The following is a 25,245-nucleotide window of genomic DNA, read 5'->3' as shown; positions in this document are numbered from 1 at the left end:
ATAAATTTTAATCAATTCTTATGTATTTTGACGTGCTGAATTCAAATATGAAAACCATTTTTTATGATTGGCTACCATTATTGAGATATCTGACACGTTTTTAAACCTTTTTTAATGTGCGAAAAGTGAAATTTCCCAACAAAATTGTTACTTCAGGCTTTTTAACATGCTTAAAGTTACTGAATATGCTTAAGTTACTGTTTTACCATGGTAGTAAGATGATACAAATTTTGTATGTTTATCAAACAGTTAAACAATACAGCTTTATGAATCAGCATCCCTGCAGTGCTTCTTCACTTTTCTCTTGTAGATATCAGTGGGCGCATCTCTGATGACAGTCCAACAATAATCAGATAACATTGATGGACTCCACTTTCCTTGGTACCTTTTCTCCATGGCTGGAATATCTTGGTGAAAGTGTTCACCATGATCATCACTCACTGCTCCACAGTTCAGTGGGAAAAAAATCAAGATGAGAGTGCAGGAAATGGATCTTCAGTGACATGTTGCAGCCAAGCCTCCTGTGTCCTCTGATGAGATTTTCCACTAACTCTATATAGTTTCTGCTTTATTGTTGCCAATAAAATTGGTTGCAAATGCTTTGAAGGCTTCCCATGCAGTTCTTTCTTTTCCACGTTGCACCCGGTGAAATTGATCATCTTGGAGAAGCTCACAAATTTGAGGCCAAACAAAGACTCCTTCATTTATTTTGGTTTCATTTAGCCTCGGGAATTTTTGAAGAAGGTATTTGAAAGCTGCTTTTGTTTTGTCCATGGCCTTCACAAAGTTTTTCATTAGACCAAGCTTGATGTGTAATGGTGGCAACAAGATCTTTCTGGAGTCAACAAGAGGTGGATGCTGCACATTTTTCTTCCCAGGTTCAAGTGACTGTCGGAGTGGCCAGTCTCTCTTTATGTAGTGGGAGTCTCTGGCACAACTATCCCATTCACACAGATAGCAATAGCACTTGATGTAACCACCTTGCTGTACCATGGGAACAGCAAATGGCATTGATTTCTCCTTCTTACTGAGCCACTGTCGCAGATTTGTTGCACAAGTGTTGCAACATATATGTGGAGCCCAGTTTTTATCTTGATCACTAATTTTACAGCCAAAATTAAGATAGTAGGCGTGCTTAACCATAGGGGTTATGCTGCACTTTTGGGATGCAAAAGTCACTTTGCCACAAATGTAGCAGAAGCAGTCGGCGTTACTGATGCATGTGCGAGGCATTGCTGCATATCATGTCACTTTATTCCTGCAACATATACAAGTTTCACATGTTCTGTACAGAGTTATTGTCACTTTTATTTAGAGCTCCACTCAGAGATCCATTTTAGTTTATTTTCTATTTGTCTGAGATATTCTTCTATGCTTAACACAACGTAACTTGTATTATCCTATACCAAGGCTCGTACATACTGACCTCTTGCGTATCTCAAAAACTAGAGTCAACTGACAGTTTTAAACATCAGATTCTTTCTCAGTGACCCAAAAGAACACAAGAAATGACTACTTTTATTTCAGAAGCTTTTTGGTTGTAGACCAGTGTTATCAATAGGAAAGATTTACTTCAGCAGGCTGAAGTAAATCTTCCCTTAAGTCTGAGATTAATTGAATTGTGCTATGACTGCAGTTAACTTTTATTTTCACTGTCGATTAATTTGCTGATTATGTTCTGGATGAATCGATTAGCTGTTTGGTCGATAAAATGTCAGAAAATGGTGAAAAATCTGTGCTTCTCTAAGCTCAAGATGACAAACGTCTTGTTTAGATATTCAGCATACTGTCATATACTCTAAAAGCTTAACAAACACACTTAACACAACAATCTTTTTTGAGTCATGACAACTAACTATATTTAACAAACAAACTATGTTGAGGAAGAGGAAAATAATCTTTTCTCTACAATTAAAAAATAAAATCAGTGGCACTTTAAATTACTTAGTAACCGGCGTTACTTAATATTTGGTAACAACCACAAGTTTTTCAGTTCCTAGGAACTTTAAAGCCTGAACTCATAAGGGAGAAAAATTAATTTAATCAAAATTAATTTACTACAACTTTATTTACACAGAAATTTCAGTTTTATGTTGGCATCAACACAAATCACCAAAACAAGGTTTATCTAAATCATAAAATTTGAGATTCTAATCTCGCAACCATGAATTTAGTAAATCAGCAGTGACAGGTGCTCTGAATGACGTAGAGTGCAGACGAGGAAAGAAATCAGAAAACAATCACATTTAGAAGTTGTATTACTTAAGTGATTGATTAAAGCTAATTAAAACTATAGCTGATCGACTGAAAATTTTGCATGTCTCTTTATACAGACAGTACTTTATAAATACATTTTATTAGCAGTTTCATCATTTGCTGCAAAATCTTTTTATACTGTCAGATAAGGAGGCGTCATTTTCAGCACCTCTCTATTTTAAAACTCTCCGAGGCTGAGAGACGGACACATGTTGGGCAACGATGACAATAAGAAAAGTGTGTCCGGAGCTGGATGTGCTCCTGACCAGCAGCTGTGATGAGGTTTGTTCCCCGACAGATGTGGCACCAGTAGCTGAATGATACTGGGAGACAGAGGGCCCTCAGTGGTAATAACCGCCTGAACACAAACTCTCACAATCACAGTGAAGACATTGTCATCAGATGCTGAACTGTTTCCAGAAGAAAACAAATCATTGTTCACTTCTCGGCACTGCAGGAGGCTGACGGACAATTAGAGCAAAGTGAGAACAGCAAAGACAGCGAGCACTGAAGTGAAGTCGAAGGAGAGGAACAAGCCGACGTCGGTTAACATCAGAGCTGAGAGTGCAGATGGGAGAGGAGAAGTGGGATCAGGAGACCACATGGCACTCTGTCTGAGAAACGACTAAAATAAACTCAACATAAACACAGCTCTCACTGAGGCCTTCATATGAAATTCCATGACTTTTCCATGACTTGCCATAATGGATCGGAAGCACATCTTTGCACTTTAAAGTTTGATACTTTTCAGCTCATAATGCTTTTTAAATGGAGCCACAAGGAACTGTAAAATATTCTTTATTCAGACTATGGCACATCTGTTAGTCAGTCTGTTCACTGCTTTGGTTCAAATATCTCAGCAAATATTGTCTGGACCACCAAGACATTTAGTACAGATGTTTATGATCCACAATGGATGAACCCTGTTGACTTTAGTAATCCTGCCTGTTTATTCAGCACCATCAAAACATTAAATTCATTCAGTGAAATATCTCTGCATCTGCTCAATGGATTTCCAAGACGAACATTCCAAACAACCTAAAGAGTAAAACATTTTTAAAAAACGCATGTATTAAACCAGAAAGACTTCTTTGCAAGCATGCCTTGGCCAACACAGGCAGCGGCAACAATGGGTACAAACAACATAAAACACAAAAGAAACTGTCCTTTTAAGAAAAACGACAACACAGTTACACTGTTCTAAATTCAAGTCGGATGTTTTGTCGACCCATCCATCCACCCTGACCTCCTCCCAACTCTTTAACTACAGCGCTTCACTTCATCTGTTTTCCAGTTACTATTCTAATGGTACTGCTACAAAAACTAATACATACTAAGCTACTTGCAGAAATGCCCTCTTTCAAACACTGCCATTACACTATGCTGCAGTTTGTGTTTAGTGCTAATTAGCTCATGTTAGCAGGTTAATTAGGGCTGCTAACGAACAGTTTCATTGTTGATGCTGCCGATTACTTTCCTGATTAGTCGATTCTCTAAAACGTCAGAAAATGGTCAAAAACAATCAGTGTTTCTCAAAACCCAAGATGACAAATATAGAGTTTACAGTCATAGAGGAGGAAAGAAACCAAGAAATATTGCAGGAGTAAACAGCAATCAAAGAATTTAGACTTTTTTTTTTCCAGTATTTGATATCACTTCCCATTTACTACAAATTAAAGGGCATCATATAGACCAAACGTTTTGCCCATTCATGTACTTTCTATGAAAAATCACACAATTCAATGTGCAGTATTTTACAGAAAAACATATTGGTACATAGCTCAACACCTGTCAATTATCATGAGAAATGATAACTGATGATTAAGAAAAACAACTACATAATGATGAGAAATTGATTGACAAGCTGAGCTCAATAGTTAATCTAAATAAAGTTCAACAAGTGTCCAAGAGCAATGTCCTAATCATAGAGGCTGCAATTTTTAAATACAGACAAAACGTGTCACAACATATTATTATAAATGAAAGTCTGTGGTGTTGAGATGATGTAGCCTGCAAAACATATTCTTTATCATTTTTATGTTTTACCTAGTGGGAAAAATGAAAAACACCATTCACACTATAATCTTGACTCATATCTATAAAAATAATCACAATATGATTTTATTTTGCATAACATTCATCCTGACTGGACACTTGTGAAGAGGATTTAGAGTAACAGGAGATAATTCATCTCACTTCTCAAACATCCGTGACACTGAAGGAGCTGGAGGCCCTTAGAAACCCCGCAGTAATGCTAAACACAGTCTGGCGGTCAACCCACGAGACATCAAGGCTTTGCGATCCAAGCACAACATAGATGGAGAGAGACGGCGTCCTTCAGTGCTCCGCCGGCAAGCAGTCAGCCAACGCTGGCCTGTCAGGGAGACGTCCAACCAAACTGTCCCCTGAGCCTCATCCTGGAAACCTGTGTGTGTCAGAGTGTGTGTTTTCATTCACTGTTAATCCCACCATCTACCACCGAGCGTTCGCCTTCTGGCCGGTTACGCAGTAATGCTGTAAGCTAATTGCTGCCGATTTACTGGGGAAAATTAATATACTGGCCTGAGGGTAATGTGTTTAACTTGATTGAGATTAAGGTCCCGTTAACTCTTTAAATGTGATGAAGTGGCGTCTGGCAGCCGCAGTTCCAGAGACTGTGGCCTGAATAACAACACATGAATGAGTGAAATCAAGGCTGAAAGATGAGGGAGGAGCCGACAAACATTTACAGATTTGCTGCAGATTTCTTTCTGCCGAGTTCTGAAGGCACTACTTTCTTAATTTCTCAACTTCATCTGTATTAGCTGCAGAGTAAATTAAAGTTTGAAGAGACAGCCACACACTAATTTTTGCATTTCGCACCATTCTGCATCGCTCCACTCGTCTCCCAGCTCCTGCATCCTTAAGGAGCTGGGAGAGGGCTTTTCTCCGAGGCCCAGCACATCCAATTATTTTCTTATTATTAAACTGGAGAAAGAGGAAGAGTTATTTTTGGCATCGAGGGTCAAGAGGGGACTGGCTTGTCGGAGCTATTTCAAGGCTTCGATGGACATGAGGCTTTCCCCGGATGGATCATGAGAACAAAAGATGCAGTAAAAAACTCTGATAACATACATTGTCTAGATACAGGACTGTTGCAACTGCAGAAGAGCTCTGTGGCGTGAAGAAACACAGACAACAACAATTCATTCCTTTGGAGACCATTGTTGTTGCAATCAGGCATGAAACCTCAGAAACTATTTAGTGCCATATAATTCTATAATGTTGCTAAACATGTAGAAGACTCGCATTGCTGTGTGAAATGTACAAGTATCTTCAAAACTTCTCCTGACCTTAGAAAAAAAGCACATTTGAGTCAGATAATTGGGGTATATACCATGCAATCGTGAGAGTGTGCTAAAAGTTACTTGACAACCTATTTTGCACAACAAAAGTAAACCTAAATAAAATAAAAATGTTTCAAAATAGAAGCTAAGAAAACTGGCATGTGTGAAATCACACTACAGCTCCTTATCAGTAAAAATTTCCTGTTGGTCTTCAGTAGAGCAGTTTGACTGATTGTGCTGCCATTTAATCCTCCAAAAGGCATGTTATTATTTTAAATTGCCAAAATTACACCATTTATCACAGCCAGAAACTGCAAAAACAAAAGAATCTGTGGACTTTCAACTTCTCAGTGGTCCTCATATTTTACTACTCATGAACAACTTTTGATTTCATCTGAGCAAACAATCAAATGTAAGCTAAAAATCATTGTATTTCATCACAATTATTTTATCATATTTACATGTCTCACTTTAAAAATTTGCCAAAACAGGATTCTGTAAAAAAAAAAAAAAAAATCTACACTTCTCAGTTCAACTGTGAAGCCAATACAGTTTCAGCTGAGACTAACATTCACATGACATAAATTTAGGAACTTCTCGACTGAACTGCAGGCAGTGTTTAAAAGTAGCAAACTATTTATAGTATGTAGAGCCACCATTTTTGTTGTAGTATGGGTACCACCAATATTTACTTAGTGAAAAGTTGTACATGTGGAGCTCAGTTGTTTTTTTTTTTTGCAATTTTTGTAATACTAATATGCAAAATTTGTAATTTATGGCATTACAACTGTGTTAAGATATTCATGAACCATGCATGCTGATGAATAGTTACATAGCATACCCTAGTTTTGCAAATTTGTATCTAACTACATATCTAAATCTGAAATATTCTGAGATTGTCTGACATCACTCCAATAAACTGGCAGAGGCTAAACACATTACTGATAGTAGCCACAATTTACGATGTTCCCTAAACGCCTCACAATCAAGCTAAGCTTGGCGGCTGTGCATAGAGAAGCCTCTAGTCTCCAACAGGTAGTACAGACGTGACCCAAAAAATACTTCGGAAAAAAAGTGAATTAAGGAGTTCTAATGTCAGATTTATCCCAGCTGAAACCAAGTGATTTTATCTACAACAATATTTATCTAAATTTACAGCCCTAGTATGCCATTAGTGATAGTGATACCTCAAGTACTTCCAGGAGAGTAGTGTGAGCCAGTAAAGAAGACAAAGTAAGACTTTCAACCACAATAGTTAAAACAGTAACCTTTAGATTGTAATCTGGAGCCCTATTATCAGGTGATGTGGATTTAACGTCACTCGCAGTCGGATATTTTTCATGCCATTGTCAAAAGGAATAAGTCAACTCCAGGATTAATGCCGCCTGACTGCATCTAAATCTAAAGAAATGTCACTGCTTTCATGTTCTACATGTGAATCCAGACTTCCATCTGTACATATTCTTCCACTTATCAGGTCTCAGTAGCAGGAGTCTAAGCAGGTCATCCCCTACATTCTTCTACCAACAAATGTTTTCCAGTTCCTCTGGGGGGATCCTGACATGTTGTCAGGCCAGATGAGATATGCAATCCCTCTAGTAAGTGGTGGATCTAAGCCAGGATCTCCTCCTAGCTGGACGTGCCTGGAAAACATCCAAAGAAAGACACAGAGGAAGCATCCTAATCAGATGAACCACCTCAGCTGGTAGCTTGAATCGTTTCCATTAAGCTCACTTCCACCAAAATAACGCCTGCAACCATGGTAACCATACACAAAGATGGCACCAGTTATACAGCCATAAAGCACTCACAATTATATTTAAATAGTCTAAAACCAAACCACATTTGTGTCAGACTAAATCAGCATCAGGTGCCACTGCTCGTCTCCATCTCCCCTCACTTCTCGTCTGCACTCGTTGGTATTCTCTCACACGCCCATAAACTCATGCTTTGCAGCCAAATGCTGCTGAAAGCCCCAGAGCATTGCTTTGAATTCCAGTGGAGAGCCCAAAGTTCCCAAACATATCAAATATGACAGGTTGAATTTTGGAGAAAAACTGACCCCCCCCAAAGGTGACTGAGTGACGTGTGACACGCAACTCAGTCCCTTCACACACTCTCACACCACACTCCCAATATCACACGGGCAAAAGAAAAAAAAAGTTCCACTTTGCTGTTATGTAACCTTTGGGGAAATTGTTTTTAATCCAGAGGATGCCAGGTTTGTGAAATTCCAGTCCGCATTTTCCGTCCTACACCAAATCTCACTCTAAAGTCTGGTCACAAGTTGGCAGCCCTGGTATCAGCTAACACAGATGCTGTCTTATTTGGACCTACTGAATTTCCCTTCGGGGATGAATAAAGTGATTCTATTCTATTCTATCCATTAGCTATCATTATAATGCTTAGAGTGACATATCAGCTAATATCACTGTATCAGCTAGCATAGTGGCTAATACTACCTTTTTTCAACTAATATATCAGCTAATGTTATTTTGTGTAAGCCAACTTATCAGCTAAAATAAATTTGCTTAGGCTAATGCAGTGGCTAAAAATATATGATTGAAGCTACTGTAACTACAGCCATGGCCATAAGTTTGGACACAAGTACCATGACGCTTGTGAATCTTACAAAATACCACAAAATTGTCACTTACAATATATAGCCATGGCCATAAGTTTGGACACAGCATGACTTATGTCTGTTTTGATGTCTATTACAGAACATAAGTATATTGTAAGTGACAATTTTGTGGTATTTTCTAAGATTCACAAGCGTCATGGTACTTGTGTCCAAACTTATGGCCATGGCTGTACCTCAGAATGCGTGCTGGGTGGTGCTCGAAATGCTTGCAAGTTAATGTCATTATTTTTCACACTGTCAAAATATGTCATATGTTTGTACACTGTTAGCCAGGCTACTTCAGTGGCTAATATATTTTGTAAAGTTTAATGTATCTGCCATCATTGGCAAAGAAGTCAGCTAACATTATTCTATTTTGTATAGGTTAACATAACCACTATACAGGCATGTCATTGGGAAATTACCAAATAAGTGAATCCTTGGAAGCGAGGGAGCGGAGCGACCGAGCCGGGGGGAAACTTTTGAAATTTAAAGGCTGAAATGGTGCATTCTGGTGAACTCTGACACCTAGAATTCTTTAAACATGAAGGCTTAAAAAAATGTCTGTATGGGACCTTCTAGGCACCCCCCAAAATCAGCACAAAGTCATATTAATGTGATGAAACCAAATATTTATACTGGATTCAAATTTGAATGAGCCACATGAAGTCATCACTATGTGTGCTTTCCGATTGACCACGGGAGTGAGCCTCTTCTGTTGAGGAACTTGTGGGGCAATGCCACTGGGTTGTTGCAAGTACACACTACTGATCCCGTATGTTTGGTCCTGTTGTCACGTCTCTTCCCTCCGCCGGTTGAAAAAATTGCTGGGCATTTGGTGGTTAGAGTGCCTTTCGTACAATTTCCTGGCACGATTTTTCGTTTTCATGTGGTCTATCAGCGCTTGGCATCCTCTGTCGCTGTATTTTGTCTCATTGTCGCACACCATGCACCTCGCTTTCCCAGCTACATCTAACTTTCGATAATGCTCTCCAATCGTTGTTTCCAACTCGTGCTTTTGCCAGCGCACTGTTGACAACTATGTGTGATCCAACCCTTTACCCCTTACACCCCATATTTTTTTCTCATCGAATTTGGGCGATTCACGTTGGGTCTCAAAATTGATACCTCGATACGCAAATTTTCACATATCCGCGACCAAATAACATGCCTGACTATATGTCTAAAACTAAACTTCTTTTTTACCAAAAGACTAAAACTGAATCAAAATCAGATGTCACTAGTGAGAAAGATACAATTCTTGCAGCCATGCAGCAGCTCAGAGTCTGCTTTAATTACCTGCATGTGTGTGTTTTGATGAGGTGAGCTGAACAAACAGGGTTGTGTGTGTGCAGAAATTGACATGTTAAGCATGGGGGTCATGCGTGTTGTCGTAGTAATGTGAGCTGAGCCAGAGGCAGCCTCACCCTTTGACTTCACTTTAACTGAAGGTAAGAAAATAAATGCCAGTGAGGAGCTCTTTAATCCTAAAGAGACAAGTGACTGTGTGGAGGGGAAATATAAAAACGGACTCCCTACCTCTTGGCTTTTAACCATATCACCTTGAATACAGTCACCTGGACATTGTGTTCATAAAATGAAATTTCATTCAGCAGGAGAGTGGACAACTATGCAGCCTATTCGAAGCACTATCTGTAATCATGATGTGGCTGATTACATGTGAAAGAGGTTTCTTTTTAACAACGCTGACCTCTGAATCATATAAATGTGGTTCTCCAAATCAGCAGCAAATCAAAAGCTACAGATGTATGAAATTAGAAGTTTATAGGTGCCACTGCATTATTTCTGAGCGCACCTTAAGTATTTAAAAACACCAGGAAAAAATTGAAATAAAAATGTATTTGTGCTTACACATCCTTAACAGTGACTTTAGAAAGGATTTAAACATCAAATAAAAGCATGGCCAATCCACGGCCTCCTACAGTCAGTCTCTCAGACATGAGCAGACATGAACCACAGGCCTGGCAGTCATAACACCAAATTATCCTTCAATCACAATTCACACTGCTGCCATCTGGTCGCAAATACAGAAGTAGTGTCTGCATGTCTGCAGCTCTTTGTAGTGTTTCTTAATGGTCATATTGTGATTTGCGTCTGTGAGTCTGCTGTAATTTGGAGTCTCTTTGTGGTCATTTTGAGTCAGTTTGCGGTTGTGTTTTATTGAATTGTGGTCATCTTAATCACTTTGTGCTCATTTTAAACTTTTCGTAGCTGTTTAGCGTCTCCTTATGGTTATTTTTAGTCTCCTTATGATTGTCTCTTTTCATTCACTCTGTGTGTCTTTCTGGTTGTTTTTAAACACTGCAGTTGTTTTGTGTCTCTGTAGTCAATTTGTGTCAGTTATTTTTTTTGTGCATTTCAGGTCGTATTTTGTCTCCCTGTAGTTGTTTTGTATATCTTTGAGGTTGTTTATGTCTTGTGTCTATTTGTGCCCCTTTGTTGTTGTTTTGTGCATCTTTGTGGTGGTTTTGTAATTCTGTGATCATTTTGAGTATAGCTGTTGTGTATTTTGGTGGACATTTGGATTCTCTGTGAGGTTGTTTTGTGCTTCTTTGTAGTCATTTTGAGTCTCTGTGATCATTTGTAGTCTTGTGTTTGGTCATTTTTTATCTCTCATGCCATTTTGACTCTCTTGTGGTCTCTTTATGGCCATTTTGAGTCTGTCTGTGGTTGTTTTGAGGCTGTTTTATTTCTCTTCGTGCCCATTTTGAATCTCTTTGTGGTTGTTTTTAGTCTATTTTTGATCATTTTTTTCTCTTTGAGATTGCTTTTAGCTTCTTTGGGGTCATCTTGTATCTCTTTGTGGCCATTTTGAATCTCTTTGTGGTTGTTCTGTATATATTTAACTTTCCAACAAGAAATATTCACAATCACTTCAAATCTCTGAGGGATTCAGATTAGGGGAATCAGATTTTATCACAACCATTGTCATATCCATGTAGTTATACAGAGAATATTTTTCTAAACAAAAATTAGGAATATCTCACTCTCACTTTATGTAGGGATGCAACTAACACCTCATTTCCATGATCAATATTTCTGACCATTATTTTCCTAATTAATTGTCATTTAATCCCGTCATTCTATTAAGACAAAGAATCCCAAAACTAAACATATTCAAGTTTATAAACCAATGACAAGCAGGACCTCCTCACATTTTCACACTACAACCACACAAACTTTGAATGAAACCCTAAATCAATCATCAAAACACTTAATGATCACTGCAGCTCTAATGTGGACTAATCTCAAGTGTTTGCTACCAGCTCTCAGTCCTTGGCAGTAATTGATAGTCTGACAGGTTTCCATTGATCCTGGGAGGCATCATGGTGCCCGTCACCGACATCCCTCCTCTCATCTGTCCATCCTTTCATCCACTTCCTCCCCATCAGCAGTCAATGGCCTTAGTGTTCAGCCGGCTCTTCCAGATGGAGCTGACTCTCGGCCTGCACACAGCAGAGCCGTCGCCTTCCCCCGTGACCGCTGACATGATATATGGAGACTGACCTGATAGCGTCAGATGTGAAACGGGCTTGCAGATCATAAACCTCAGTGGCAAATAAAGCTTCAATCTGTTGCCCCTTCAGCAGCATTGAACATCTCAGAAATCCTTCTCCTGCATGATTTTAGCCCAGTGAGGTGTCCACATCTTTTACACAGCCTCGTATGGAGTGAGCATTATGAGGGGAAAAAGGAGTATTAAATGTACTTTTACTCATTTTGCAGATTATCATTCTCCAGTACTGATATAAGGATGTTACACATTTCAGTGCCATTCAATTCATGCCATTCAAATGTTAACATTCTTTAGTCTAAGATACAAGCTGACACTTTTGTATCCGCTAATGTTACCTTTTTCAGGCTAGTATGATGTAGTTTTGGCAAACGCACAACGACAAACTTGCCTATGCTGACAAACAAGCTAACATTATTGTATCAGCTGATGTTCTAATTTTTAAGGCTAAGATATCAGCTAACTTTCATAAGATGACGTAGCGATAGCTTTAACGTGAGCCGGGTGCTGCTGATAACATTAGCAGGCTAATGTAATTACATTTCACACTGTCAAAATATAAAATTGCAGGTGTGTAGCAATTTTGTAACTTTAATAAAATACTGTCCAAATACATTAACATGACTAGTTTATTTTATTGTATTAATTCTGGACGCACAGGTTATATCTAGAGTATAACAATGTGTTGTATGTCATAAATTATGTTCTTTATGTCATATTTAAATCTGAAAAGTAACTAAAGCTGTCAAATACAGTGCAGTAAGCAGAAGAAAATTAAAGCACCCAGAAGTAGGGCTTACAGGTAGCTTCATACTGTAGCCCTACTTCTGCAGAGTTAATGTATACTTATTTACATTCCAGCACTGCTACAGGTGACACATAAGCTGGGGTGAGAGGCTCCTGTACAGCAGATATGTTGGACATGAAGGCTAATGATCCCTCTAACATGATCCTCCCCACCCTGCAGGGGCCAGTGACCTGACACCTGAGCACAGGTGAGCCAGGGGAGGCCTGATGCCACCATGATGTCAGTGGGCCATTAGGTGAGGGGTCTTTGGAGCAGAACCAAAACCAGCTACAGTTTAAAGAGGACAGCACTCCCTGATCAGATTCTTCCACAGCGACAGAACTCAGAGTCAGTGTCCCACTTTAATTCCATAGATACATATAAATATAGTAAAATAAAATTAACCCAGTTTCTCTCCCCGCTGTTGCATCAAAACTTCCTCCACCTCACTGAGCTATCCTTCCATCAGAGAATGTGGTATGGCCGCTTTGAAACCGAGTCACAGGACAAACACGGAGAGCGTGGAATTTCACATTACGCACGCGTGACGCACCTGAAAGGGCGCAAAAAGTGATGGAGATGCGTCAGTGCCGCACACATGCGCATTAGAAAAATTACGCATCTGGCCTTGGAGCACACAGGAAGGAATGGGTCACTTGTTGAAACATTTTAAAACACAAACATCTGCGCGTAAAGCTGAGGTTTTCCATTATTTGAGTGTAAAATGGATCCAGTGAGCTTCAGTATTCACGTTTATCCCCATGAGATGAGGGGGCACGGGGTGGACTGTGCCAAGGCAAGTGGTAAATAAGAAAATATCAGGTGGGGTTTTACCTTGATGATGCTGCTCCGGCGCGGTGCCGCCTTCACCGACTCCAGCAGGATGGTGTCCGTGTCCTGACTGCCGCCACCGGGGAGGATGACACCGCTGCGCCGGCCGCGGGACGCTCTGGGCGGGATGTAGTCCTGCGCTCCGTCGCTGCACAGCCCGTCTCCACATCCATCGCGTTCGGACATGTCGACGAGGAGGAAGAAAAGAGGTTTGAAAAGAAGCGCGGTGGGTTAAAATGAATCAACTGATCTGACCCGAATAAAGTTTTCCTCGGCGGTGCCTGGATGCCATTTAAAGCAGAAACGGGTTATTGCTTTCCCGGAGCCTCAGCAGCAGCAGCTCGGTCTGCTTGCAGGAAAACAATCACCCCAGTTTCCTTAATTATGAGCAGATTCTCATAGTCACTGAGCTCCGGTCCACTCCACGCTGCCCCACAGTCAAATCAAAGCATCACACGCAAACCGGACTGGTGCGCTCCCCGAAGACGCGCAACAAGTCTGCCCAGTCTGGCTGCTCTTGGAGTCGCTCAGGACCACCAATCAGAGCGCCGGTGCGCGGTGAGAAGCTGCTGATTGTGGAGGAAATGTTTGCCAACAATCCGGCTACAGCAGCAACCCCGCAGGTTTGCGCCCCAGACAGCTCGATGTCAAAGTGCGGAGCGGAGCGAACTTGAGCGGCGCTGTGGGCGTCCAGGAAACACCGGATCCGCTCGTGTGTCGCCTCGGTGGGCGTCGTGTGAACTGAACGCAGCCGCTCCGGTCGTCTCGGTTGTACTCCGGGCAACAACAGCCGACTTTTGACGAGCACCGGGGAACAATTGACAGTCGCGCCGCCTCTCAGCCCGTCGCCCGCCCCTCCGCCGCTTTCACCCGGGTCCTCCCAGCGCAGATGACTGACGGACGAGCGACCAATGAACAGCGCCGCTGATAGATTTGGAGGCACAGAGAGTCTCGGATTGGTGGAGAGTCGAGTCTGGGGCGGGGCCAATGTACTACAGTCTGTGGGTAATTCATAGCTTTAATAAAACAACTACTCTTTTCACCTGAATGATCATTTTACTTGTATTTATTCATCTTGACACAATGGTTTGCATTCTTGCACGTGTCACTGTTTTTGTTTTGTTTTATCTTATTTGTTGCATCTCTGTACTGTTTAATTGTGGCAACTGAGCCTTTTATGTCTCTGCAGTTGTTATTTGTCTATTTATGGTTGCTTTGAGTTTATTTGTGGTTATTTAGTATTTGTTTGTGGTTGTTTTGTGTTAATTTGTGGTTGTTTTGTGTGTGTTTGTGCTGTTTGTGTCTGTGGTTGTTCTGTCATTGTTTGTTGTCATTTTGAGTCTCTTTGGGGTTGTTATTTGTCTGATCATTGTTGTTTTAAGTCTCTATGTGATTGTTACTACCTGTTTGTAGTGTGTCTTGAGTGTGTCTTTATTTCTGTTTATAAGTGTCTGTTTGTGGTTGTTTGCATCTTTTTGAGATAATTTTGTGTTTCTGTAACTGTGTGTTTCTTTGTGGCTGTTTTGAGTCTCTTTGTGATTTGTTTGGAATTTATTTGTGGTTGTTTTGTATCTGTTTGTGGTTGTTGTCTGTCTCTTTGTGGACATTTTGAATCTCCTTCCAGTTGTTGTTTCTCTCTTTGTTGTCATTCATTGTAATTTTGTCTTGTCTCTCTTTATTGCCATTTTCTGCGTCTTTGTTGTGATTTGTGTGTCTTTGTGGTCTTTTCTGAGTCCATGGTCCTTTTATGTCTTTTTGTGGTCATGTTGTGTCTGTTTATTGTCATTTTTGAGCCATTCTCAAACAGTATTAGAAAGTTGTTTATGCAAGATTATTCATGACCCTTCACCTGTTTGTAGTAGAATATATTTGCTTCAATGTGGGACACCCCACTGCTTTTCAAGGCTTGTTTTTTGAAAAACATTTCTTCATAAATCTGCACTTTATGGAACCAATACCTGAGACAAAAAGTCAGAAATCAGTAAAAAGACACTTTCTAAATCATGACTATAAAATAAGACAAATGAAGAGTTATTTTCGGCAAAAGCAGTTGTAATTTAGATTTCTTCAAGTCAAAGCCATATCTTTCCATAAAATGGCATACACTAAAGCCTTCTCCTGTTTGGAACTACAAAGTATCAAGCTCTTCAGGAACAATGCCGGCTGTAAAGCACAAACCAAATCCTTGGTTGTTCTTCAGACATCTGGAAACTGAGACGTCCGAGCAGCCACTTGACCCCTGACCTCTGATTATTGCCCGGCCAGTGCTGGTTCACAGTGACAGACAGACCAGCAATGGCAGAGCTGTAATAAAAGTGCGATACATTATTCATCAGCGTAGTGACAGAATTGGCTTTTCTGTCTGAGGTCAGAGATCAGGGTCAGTGAGGCAGCACCTCAGAGCTGCAGGGATTTTACTCAAGGACACATTAGCAGGGTGGACTTATAAACACTGTCTAGTCGTCCTGGTAATGAGCAGCGCCCAATTATACCTTCTTCTTCCTGGAGGGATTTAGGAAGAACCTGAACAATATGGGTGATTCGATAAAAAGACATTGGTCATCATCAACAATAAGTCAAAACAGTCACTTCAGGGAGTATTCAGACCTCCTTCACTCACAGCTCAAGCGGATAAAATTGACTTTTTCAAATAAAATCGAAACACAACAACTCAATAATAAAGTGCAAAGTGATGGAGGATGATGGAGTTGAAACTGCAAAAATGAGAATCCCCTTGTTCTTAGTGAAAGTCTTGAAGGTATCATATGGTGAAAACCCAGTTTTGGTGTATTTTGTACGTTTCATAAACTTGAAGGTGAAAAAAAAGCTGTTGAAGTATGAAGACACTTACTGCTGCCATTCCTCCGGCACCTCCTCAACTTTCCAGTTTATGTATAAAAATTGAAAAACTGATTGTCATCAAGCTAAGATTTCGTACAACCATGCCCCCTCACTGCTTCCAGGTGTATCATTGCCTGGAAAATCCAGACTGACTTTATTTATGTATTAATATCAATACAAATAAAGGCAGTCTGGCATTGTGATGATAGGAGACGATTTCAAAAAGGAGGGGCTAACGAATGCAGCTTGAACGAGAAAGAAACAATCAGCGTAACACGGATGTGACGCACAAACAAATCGACCTTGAAGTCCATGTATTCCAAACAACAATGGCATGCAGCCGAGAAAGCGTCGCGGTGAATGATTACTGCCGTTTTTGTCACAAAAATCTGCGAATACATGGGGTACTCTCAAGTACAACACTTATTTTTGAAAAGGCTACGCAACAAAAGACTCCTTCCGAACAATTAGCGGTGTTAGGAATAACTTTAAATCGGAGCCAAACCAAGTCGGTGCGTATGTGTAAAAGTTGCTTAAATTTACTCACACGTTTGGAACGGGATTTTCCTCTGTACAAACAATGGCAAGAAGCCGAAAGTAACGAGCCATCCACTGCCTCCTCATCGTCGGAAACGTCAAGTGAAAAGAGGCAACGACTAACGCCATCCAAAACGCCAAGAGACCACAAAAAGATTTGCTTTGGCCCCCCTCCTCCTCCTCCGGCATCATCTTGAATGTTTGTGTTTGGTTACGGGAGGTGCGCAGGTGTTTTATGGGTAATCCAGGCGCTGAAGATGACGCAGCATTAACTCCCGCCTCCCGTGCTATGATTGGTCGTACCAAACTTTCCCGGGAGAGAAACGCGATTCAATTCGCCCAATGCCAAACTGATTCTCCTGTATCTCCTAACATGGAGATAGGAGATTACATGGAGATTCAGTTTGGCTTTTCCAACCTAGGTGTATCGTTTAAATGAGCATCTGCCTCACAATTTACCAGGTTTATTTACTTCTTAGAGCTGCTTCTGCTAACTCGAACATGTCTCAAAGCTCACCACATGTTTGCTGCTGGCTGCAAGAGTGAACACAAGAGTCTTCATGCACTCCCTGCTGAAAATTGAAAGACATCATGTAGGACAAATCTGTTTCTCTGCTTTAAGCTCCTTCTGAAGTCTCCTTTCTCCTTGTCTCTACAAGGTGCATCTGAGTGAATGAAGGATCTTTCATGAAAAGCAACAATTTCCGGGTCATGCAAGGAGTGAAGATGCAAAGAAGCATAGGTTAGCATCACGAAAATCACAAAATTTGCGTAGAGTCCACTTGTGTCACATTGAGGTGATTGGAGAGGGGAAAGATGCACACATATGTATATAACACCCACGATTCACCTTGCATATCAGGGCAAAAACTGAGAATAAAGTCGAAACTATGGAGAGTTTGGTTCTTTTTTTTATTTAAAAAAAATCAATCAGTCAGCGAGAACTGCTGGTGTCCCTTAAACCATCGGTGCTCAGGAAAGAAAATAATGATTCAAGAGGGCAAAAGAATTACAACCAAATAAAAAAAGGCATAAAAAATCTAGGTCCTGGCACAGACGGTGGGTTTAACAAGTAGAAGGCATTCATTTCATGTTGGCATCTGCCAAAGTTCTGATCCACAAATCTGTTTTCAGTTCTTTAATTGGGATTCTTCTCATTTTTGTAGAGATATTGGATCACTTATTTAAATGAAACCATGTGAGAAATTTAGTGGGGAAAAAACAGTATTTGTAGCTGGAAACAACTAATAAAATCTGAAATATTAGCCTGACTACACACTGCTGGAAGAAGACACAGAGGCTGCATGTTTTAATCTGCAGCTATGTGTTGTACTTTAAAACCTTGATATGTTAGCCATTGTGCTGAATTTACATCCTAAAAAGTAAAATATTTCCATCTGAAAAGGGGTTGAGTGGGAGGAGAAAGTAGCAGAAAAATAGAAGTACTAAGGTACATCAAATCTATACTTAAGTACGGTGTTTGGGTGGCCTAGCCGCGCTAGACCCATGTTCTGAAGGCACAAGGGTCTAGAGCCGCTCGACAGGGAGGGAGGCGGGCTAAAAGGTTGTCTTTCAAATCACTCTGCAGCAATTGGGTAGGTATACAACCAATCGGCGCAACGAATAGGCTGACGGAGTTCCTAGAGCGCTGGCGGATTGTGGCTAAGTCCCATTAGCTTCCCAACCAGCGGAGCCAACTGGTATATTAAGGATTTGCCATATCCCGTCGGCATAAGTCCAAATACGTCTTTCTTCTCAATGAAACACTTCAGTGCCGTCCTTTGTTTATCTTTCAAGTTGAATTTTAGCTTCAAATCTTTAAGGGCTGTGGCCAAAGCCGAGTCGAAAGATAACTGTTTATTGTGCGCTGGTTGTTTCTGTCAGAATCGTCACGCCTCTGTCGTCACTTAGTTACGCCCGCCTTCTGACTCTACACTTCGTGGTGATTGGTCCGGCCAGTTTTAGGAGAATCCAGCCTCGAGCCTTATGGAGGGTAACTAGACCCACCCTGGCAGAGAATTAAATTCGTTGCCGTGGGTTGTCTAGTGCGGCTAGGCTAGTGTTTGGGTAGAGGCACACAGCTACTTTTCACCACTAACTGTGAAAATGTTTCACTAAAAAACACAAATACAAACCTCCTGGAGGAAAAATCACGAGGATTCTTCTTCTGGGGGCCATGCAAATCTAAAAACATCCATTTCTATGTTGAATTAGCTCCACTGACAGTGCTCCGGTGTAGAATCACTCCTCTAAACGCACCATCATGCAAAGTGTCCTGCAGTTTAGCACCCAGCAGAGAGAAAATACTTATTATATCCACGAGAAATAAAAGACCTTTTTATCCCACAAAGCCGGGATGAAAGTGTCCTAAATCCCCGCTGAACTCTGTGCAGCTTTTTCATGCACTTTGAAGGAGATTTGGCTCCGAGTTATTATTTGAAGGTGTTCCCGGCTGAGCAGTTATGAATGTGTGAGTGTGTTTGGACCTTGAGCCACACAGCTGAGGAATGTGGTCGGCTGGTGAGGCCTATTAGCAGATGAAGCTCGACGCTCGCACCCAGACGTCAGTATGTGTGGAGGCATCACAGTGGAGGAATCTGCCGGGTTCACATTTTACTGCAACGACAGAAAAATCAAGACGAGAACGTAAAGATTGCTGCAATATTTTGTATATTTATAGTCAAGTGAAAAGAATAAGAAACTTTTTCAACATATGTCAACATCTGTTAGAAAGTATCCAGTTTTTCCATCACTGGACGTAATGCATGCTTTTTTATATTAGCCTTTTAAATATGGGAACTTATTCAACATAATTGAACCCTATCAGAAGAATGAGGCCGTTTTCATTTGCTTTTAGGGTCTTCCTCTTTCATGACTATACTGACTAACCACACATGCTGTATCTGGTTTTTGTTTTGTTTTTTCAGGACAGTCAAAGTTATCCAGATTTCCCCCCATTTGAAATGATAATACTTGCATTTAAAAAAAATATTAATAGTCTTTATGTATAAGAATATGAAACTTTTCCAATGTATTCGACCATCTAATATGAACCCGAGGACATTTTCAGTTGAGCTCCTATCTTGGACATTATGAGAACTAGGTTAAGGACCTCCTGTCATTTGACATTATAATATTTGCAATTTGTTGATAATAGCCTTTATATATAAGAAAACATTTTTCCGATCAGAAGGTCAGAAGTTTCAAACCCTGATGCTGCTGCTGTTGGGCCCTTGAGCAAGGCTCTTAACCCTTGCTGCTCCAGGGGCACTGTACTATGATTGACCATGATTAGGAAAGGAAAAAAGCAACATTTTACAGTGCTGTAATGTGTTTGTGACAAATAAAGGCAAATTATTATAAAAGGGACAAAACTATCATATGATGCCACGTGTATGCTGACTTTTTCATTTGAGTCCATCCACTTCAGTTCATCATATTGTTTTAAAAAGTTCACGCCCGAGTATCTCATAATTGTCTGATTTTTATACTGTGCATGCTATCAAATAAAACATCTACAAAGTTTTGGCCTCAGCTGTAACTTTTTGAGCAAAACTTTTATAGATGTGCGTCATTGCTTTTCGGTTCTGTGTCGTTTTCTTCGTGCTAATCTGTGGATCAATGTTTGAAGTGCCATAACTTGAGAAATAATGTAAATGCAATCCTGAAATATTGCAGGTTCATTGATATGTACATCTTGTCTTCAATTTATTATTATGCTAACTGCCATAACTTGAGATATAAAGTAGCTAGGGCCCTGGAAATTTGCAGTCCAATGCATATCCAAAAATACTGGACGTAGCATCCAAACGTAATTTTAATCATTTTCTACTTTACATTATTTACATTATTAAAGCTCCTGTTGGTACCAATCATGGGGGAAAAACATCCTTTAAGGTGGAAAATGAAGGTTTAATAGTTGGTGGAATGTTCGAGTAGACAGAAATATTGACATTTTTACCACATGTGCACCATCCTATAACAAGCTTGTGTTATTCTGTCAAAGCAGGGTTGGACTATTGAAAACCAGATATAGATATCAGTGGGTCTGCACAATTTCAGGACTCTAACTACATTATTTCTCAAGTTATTGCTCTTCAGACATGGATCCACAGATTGAAAACGATGCAAAAATCAATATGATCCCACCTTCTTTAAGGATTTTTAACTCTAAAACCAATGACCAGAGATCTTTCACATGGTCAGCCCAATCAGTAATCATCACGTGACACTGAAGATGGCTGGGTGTAGGATATTTGGTGAATAGATGCTGAAGCTCTTGAAGAATCTTATTTTCTTTGTTCAAGTTCCAGTTAAGCTGCTTCTATTCAAAGTGTAGATTCACTCACCTTGTAGTTTAAACACTGAGAGTTTTAGTAGTGATGTTTAAATGACGGTTCACTCGCTGCTGCTATGACTTGACAGAAGGTTTCAGGAATGAATTGTGTTTTGGTCCCAAACTGACATCCAGCGAAGGGTGAAAGGAGGAACATGACTTCACCTCCGAGTGTCTCGGTGCTGAAAGTCGTGCCTTTGTGCAACGCTGCCACAACTGTGTGAGAAACTCCGAGTTAAAGGCCTTCCAGCAGATGTGTGGTCAGTCGGTGGGTTCGTGCTGTTCTCAGCTGTCACCAGGGCCTTGAAAAGCAAAGTGCTGATGAGGAGGAATGGCTCATCCTCTTCCTCCCCTCTGTAAACTTCAGACTCTCCCATGTCTCATTTTGCTTTTATCTTATTTACTGGATTGCATTAAATGTCTCATGTGCAGCTCCTCTCTGTTTATTCCATCAGTACTCAGCTCTATAAACATGCTGCTGCAGTAATCCACTACCTGGGTGGCTAATCAGATTTAAGCCTTCTGTTTCTTGTACATTTACAGCAGCTGAGTGGATGTTAAGCCCAACAATATTACAGTCAGCATGTTGGTGATTAGCAACACTTTGTCCAGAAGCTATATACTTTCAAATTTCTGCAAAATAATCTCTTCAGGTCGGGATTGTTATTAGTTTCTTTGCAGCAGAGAGTACATTTACTTAAGACTCCACATGCAGATGTGATGTCCATCCATCCATCCATTCTCTATACACCGCTTTATCCTCACTGGAGTCGCGGGGGGGGGGGCTATCCCAGCTGAAGGCAGGGGACACCCTGGACAGGTCGCCAGTCTGTCGCAGGGCTACATATACAGACAAACAATCACATTCACATTCACACCTACGGGCAATTTAGAGTCCTCAATTAACCTCAGCATATTTTTGGACTGTGGGAGGAAGCCGGAGTACCCGGAGAAAACCCACGCATGCTCAGGGAGAACATGCAAACTCCATGCAGAAAGATCCCAGGCCCACCCCGGGATTTGAACCGGGGATCTTCTTGCTGCAAGGCGAAAGTACTAACCACTACAGCACTGTGCAGCCCCAGATGTGATGTGTTGTTATAAATTAAAAGCAAAGCTGAATCAGCAAAATTACTAACAAAAAATTAATCATTTTGATCATTTCCAGTTTCCATCTTTTCAAATTTGGTGATTTAATGCTTTTTCTTTGAATTATTTTTGTTTATTCTAGAAGCATTCTTGTTCTTTTCTGAATATTTAGCAGTCACATTTGATTTTAGGTTTAAAAAAAAAGGTTTATCTTATGTAAGATGTAAACTACAGGGGCCTCCTCTTGCTTCCTTTTAATAAGATATTAAACAAATTTTACAGATTTTCCTGCATTTGTGAGATTACACATAAAACTTGCATTAATTTAAAAATGCATTAATTTACAAAAACAACAACTATATTTTGTTCTTTTAGAATTTGTGACAGTAAAGTGACACTGTTTTGCTGCATTTAAATCAGCAAAGATATAATTATTTTACAGACATTTGCAGTTATTCAAAAATAGAAAGATGTATGTCAAAGATTGAAAATGGGTCCATCATTTCATCAAATGTTATTTTAGTGATGTTTCCTGTTTAGTTAAATTATAAATATTATTAGTAAAATTACAAAATTAATGTAGAAAATTAATTATTTTAATCATTTCCTGCTTCTTAAATTTGATGATTTGCTGTTTTTCTGTGACTTATTTTCATTTATTATGAAGTATGAGGTTTGCATATCTTGTTTTTCCCTGAATCTTTAGCACCCCTCTAGCTTTCAGGATTTAAGTATTTTACACAAGGTCCAAACTACAGGGAAGCCTCAGGGAGTTTACTTCCTTTTAATAGGATACAAAATGCCGTATTAATGATGGATGTGTTACTAAACATTCATTTTGCCTTGTGTTGTTTTAGCCTCTGGACTCTTGCTGCTGCTCAGAGATTTACATCTTGCATCTTCTCTGATTCTGCTGTCGTCTTCGCTCTCGGCTGACCCTCATGTTTCCGTCTGTTGTTCTGGGATTCTTCTTCACGGCTCAAAGGATTTTCTGTCATCAGCTGCAGTTGCTGTCTGTCCTGTGTGGCTTCTTTTCTCTCATTGCTGTACTTGATTTATTTATCTGTTGTTCTGCCATTGTCATGCTGCCCTCTGGCTCTAACAGCAGAGTCAACAGATAAAAACATCTTCATGTGTGAACAGTTGATGCAAAAGGAGACAGCCAGGCAACAACCGGTTCTCCAGAGCAACTTGTAGGTAGAGTCCTCCACTAAATTCATACTTTCTTTTAAACTGGAAATAATCGATTAAAGAGTTAAAGGTCGCACATTGGGCCATTTTCAGCCAATTCATGAAAGTCTCACAGTGTGTCTGTGTTCCTCCTCCTTTGGTATTATTTGTATTATGAACAGCTGCAAGCCAGTTAAACACCTTTGTTCACCCCGCCTCCGTGGTTTTGCCCCGGTTACAGCCCAAGGAGCTGTAGATGGATTGGTCCTGGACAAACAACCTCTCTCAATCATGGTGCCAGGTGGACCTCAAAAGCCTCATTCATCCAGTTTTCATTGGCAGTTCATAGGAGAAGTTGAGCTGCCCCATTTGTGAACGTCATTGTTTGTGCTTAGTGTGCTTGTTGGAGACTAAAATGGTAGTGGTTCTTTTGGGATGCTTAGAAATACTTGTAATACTTGTTGAATTCATTGTTAGTTCAGTCAGGGCTCCTACTGCATTGTATTTTGGTTAAGAGGGTTTTTTTTGTACTAACTTTTGCTTTCTTTTAGTAAATTAATTAGTTAATATCAACTTCTGGGTAAAGTTTGCTTTCGGTTGTGTTTTGTGCTTTTATGTCAGTTGCAACCATTTGTGTTTAACCCCCTTGCTTTTTGTATTTTATTGTGAATATACCCCAGCCCATCACTTTTTCATTTCAAAGCACAACAAAGTTGGTTGATTTCTCCCTGACTGTTTCTAGTTCTAATCTACACTTTTGGTGCAGCTTGGACACATCGTCAGCGATGAGTCCTGGGTTCACTGGGTGTTTCGGGTCTCACAACTTCAGACACCCTCACCCAGGCGACCCAGCCAGGGTGATCAAGTCCCTGCTTGTGTCTAAATAGCATGCACAGTCCCAGCCCGATCTCACGAGGATTCGTGAAACTGTCACGTAAGTTTTAGTTTCGGTTTCGTGCGCACCAACACGATTTCGTCATGTTTTTCGTGCCGCTCACCACGAAATGCGCACCAATGTATTTTAAACGGCGGACTTTTCGTGCCACTCAGAACGTATTTCAAAAGAATGTGTATATTATATTTTTAATGTAAAACCGTGGCGAATCCAACGCTATATTTTGCATGACATCGTCCCTAAACATAACCCTAACCATAACCCTAACCATAACCTAACCATAAGCCGGTGGTACACTTACCAATTTGCATAGGAATTTCAAGAATGTCCGGCGGCCGGCGGCCGCAAACGCGATCACACAAGCAGTATACGCCGATGGACAGCTTAGATCGTCATGAATCCGCCGGTATAAACCACTTTCAGATGTGATTACCACAGCGAAAAACATTTCGTGGTGAGCGGCACGAAAAACATGACGAAATCGTGTTGGTGCGCACGAAACCGAAACTAAAACTTACGTGACAGTTTCACGAATCCCCGTGAGACCGGGTTGACAGTCCACAGATCGCCCCGCTTGATCCACAGTCATCTGGATGCCCGTTCTGCAGCGTCAGTGATGTTTCTGGTGGCTTTTCTGTTGTGCAGTCCCTTCACTCCCAGCACTTTGAGTGCCCTGAGGAGGGAGCGGCCAGCGAATCATCTGCACCCTGCCTCGATGGGGTTGCATCGGGTCCTCCATTCCCTGCTTCGGCATTCGCCTGCCAGCTCCTCGTACTTCGCCCTCTTCCCCTAAATGGCCTCCACCATCCAGTCTTCCCAGGGAGAAGTCAACTCCAGCAGGACCACTTGCCTTGTTGTTTCTGACACCAGCACCATGTCTGGCCTGAGTGTGGTCACTGCGATGTTCTCCAGGAATTTGAGCTGTCTCCCGAGGTCGACTTTCAGCTGCCAGTCCCGAGCTGTTGCCAGCAGCCGTTTACTGTTGAAGTGCTGCTGTTTACACTCTCTTCAGGAAGAAG

The 25,245-nt window shown here is 40.7% G+C and overlaps 1 protein-coding gene across 1 annotated transcript in view; it reads right to left on the bottom strand.

Moving 5' to 3' along the window:
* plcl1 (phospholipase C like 1) overlaps positions 1-14,188 on the bottom strand; it is a 116,885-nt gene extending 102,697 nt beyond the window's left edge. Inside the window, exon 1 of the mRNA XM_022212688.2 lies at positions 13,362-14,188. Within this exon, the coding sequence (XP_022068380.1) occupies positions 13,362-13,544 (183 nt within the window). The 5' untranslated portion in view covers positions 13,545-14,188. The remainder of the gene's footprint in view (positions 1-13,361) is intronic.
* Positions 14,189-25,245: the final 11,057 nt, after the last annotated feature.

Source organism: Acanthochromis polyacanthus, chromosome 14 (assembly GCF_021347895.1).
Source record: "Acanthochromis polyacanthus isolate Apoly-LR-REF ecotype Palm Island chromosome 14, KAUST_Apoly_ChrSc, whole genome shotgun sequence".
NCBI lineage: Eukaryota > Metazoa > Chordata > Actinopteri > Pomacentridae > Acanthochromis > Acanthochromis polyacanthus.
The sequence above is the reverse complement of the archived record's forward strand: the minus strand, read 5'-3'. Positions and strand labels throughout refer to the sequence as shown.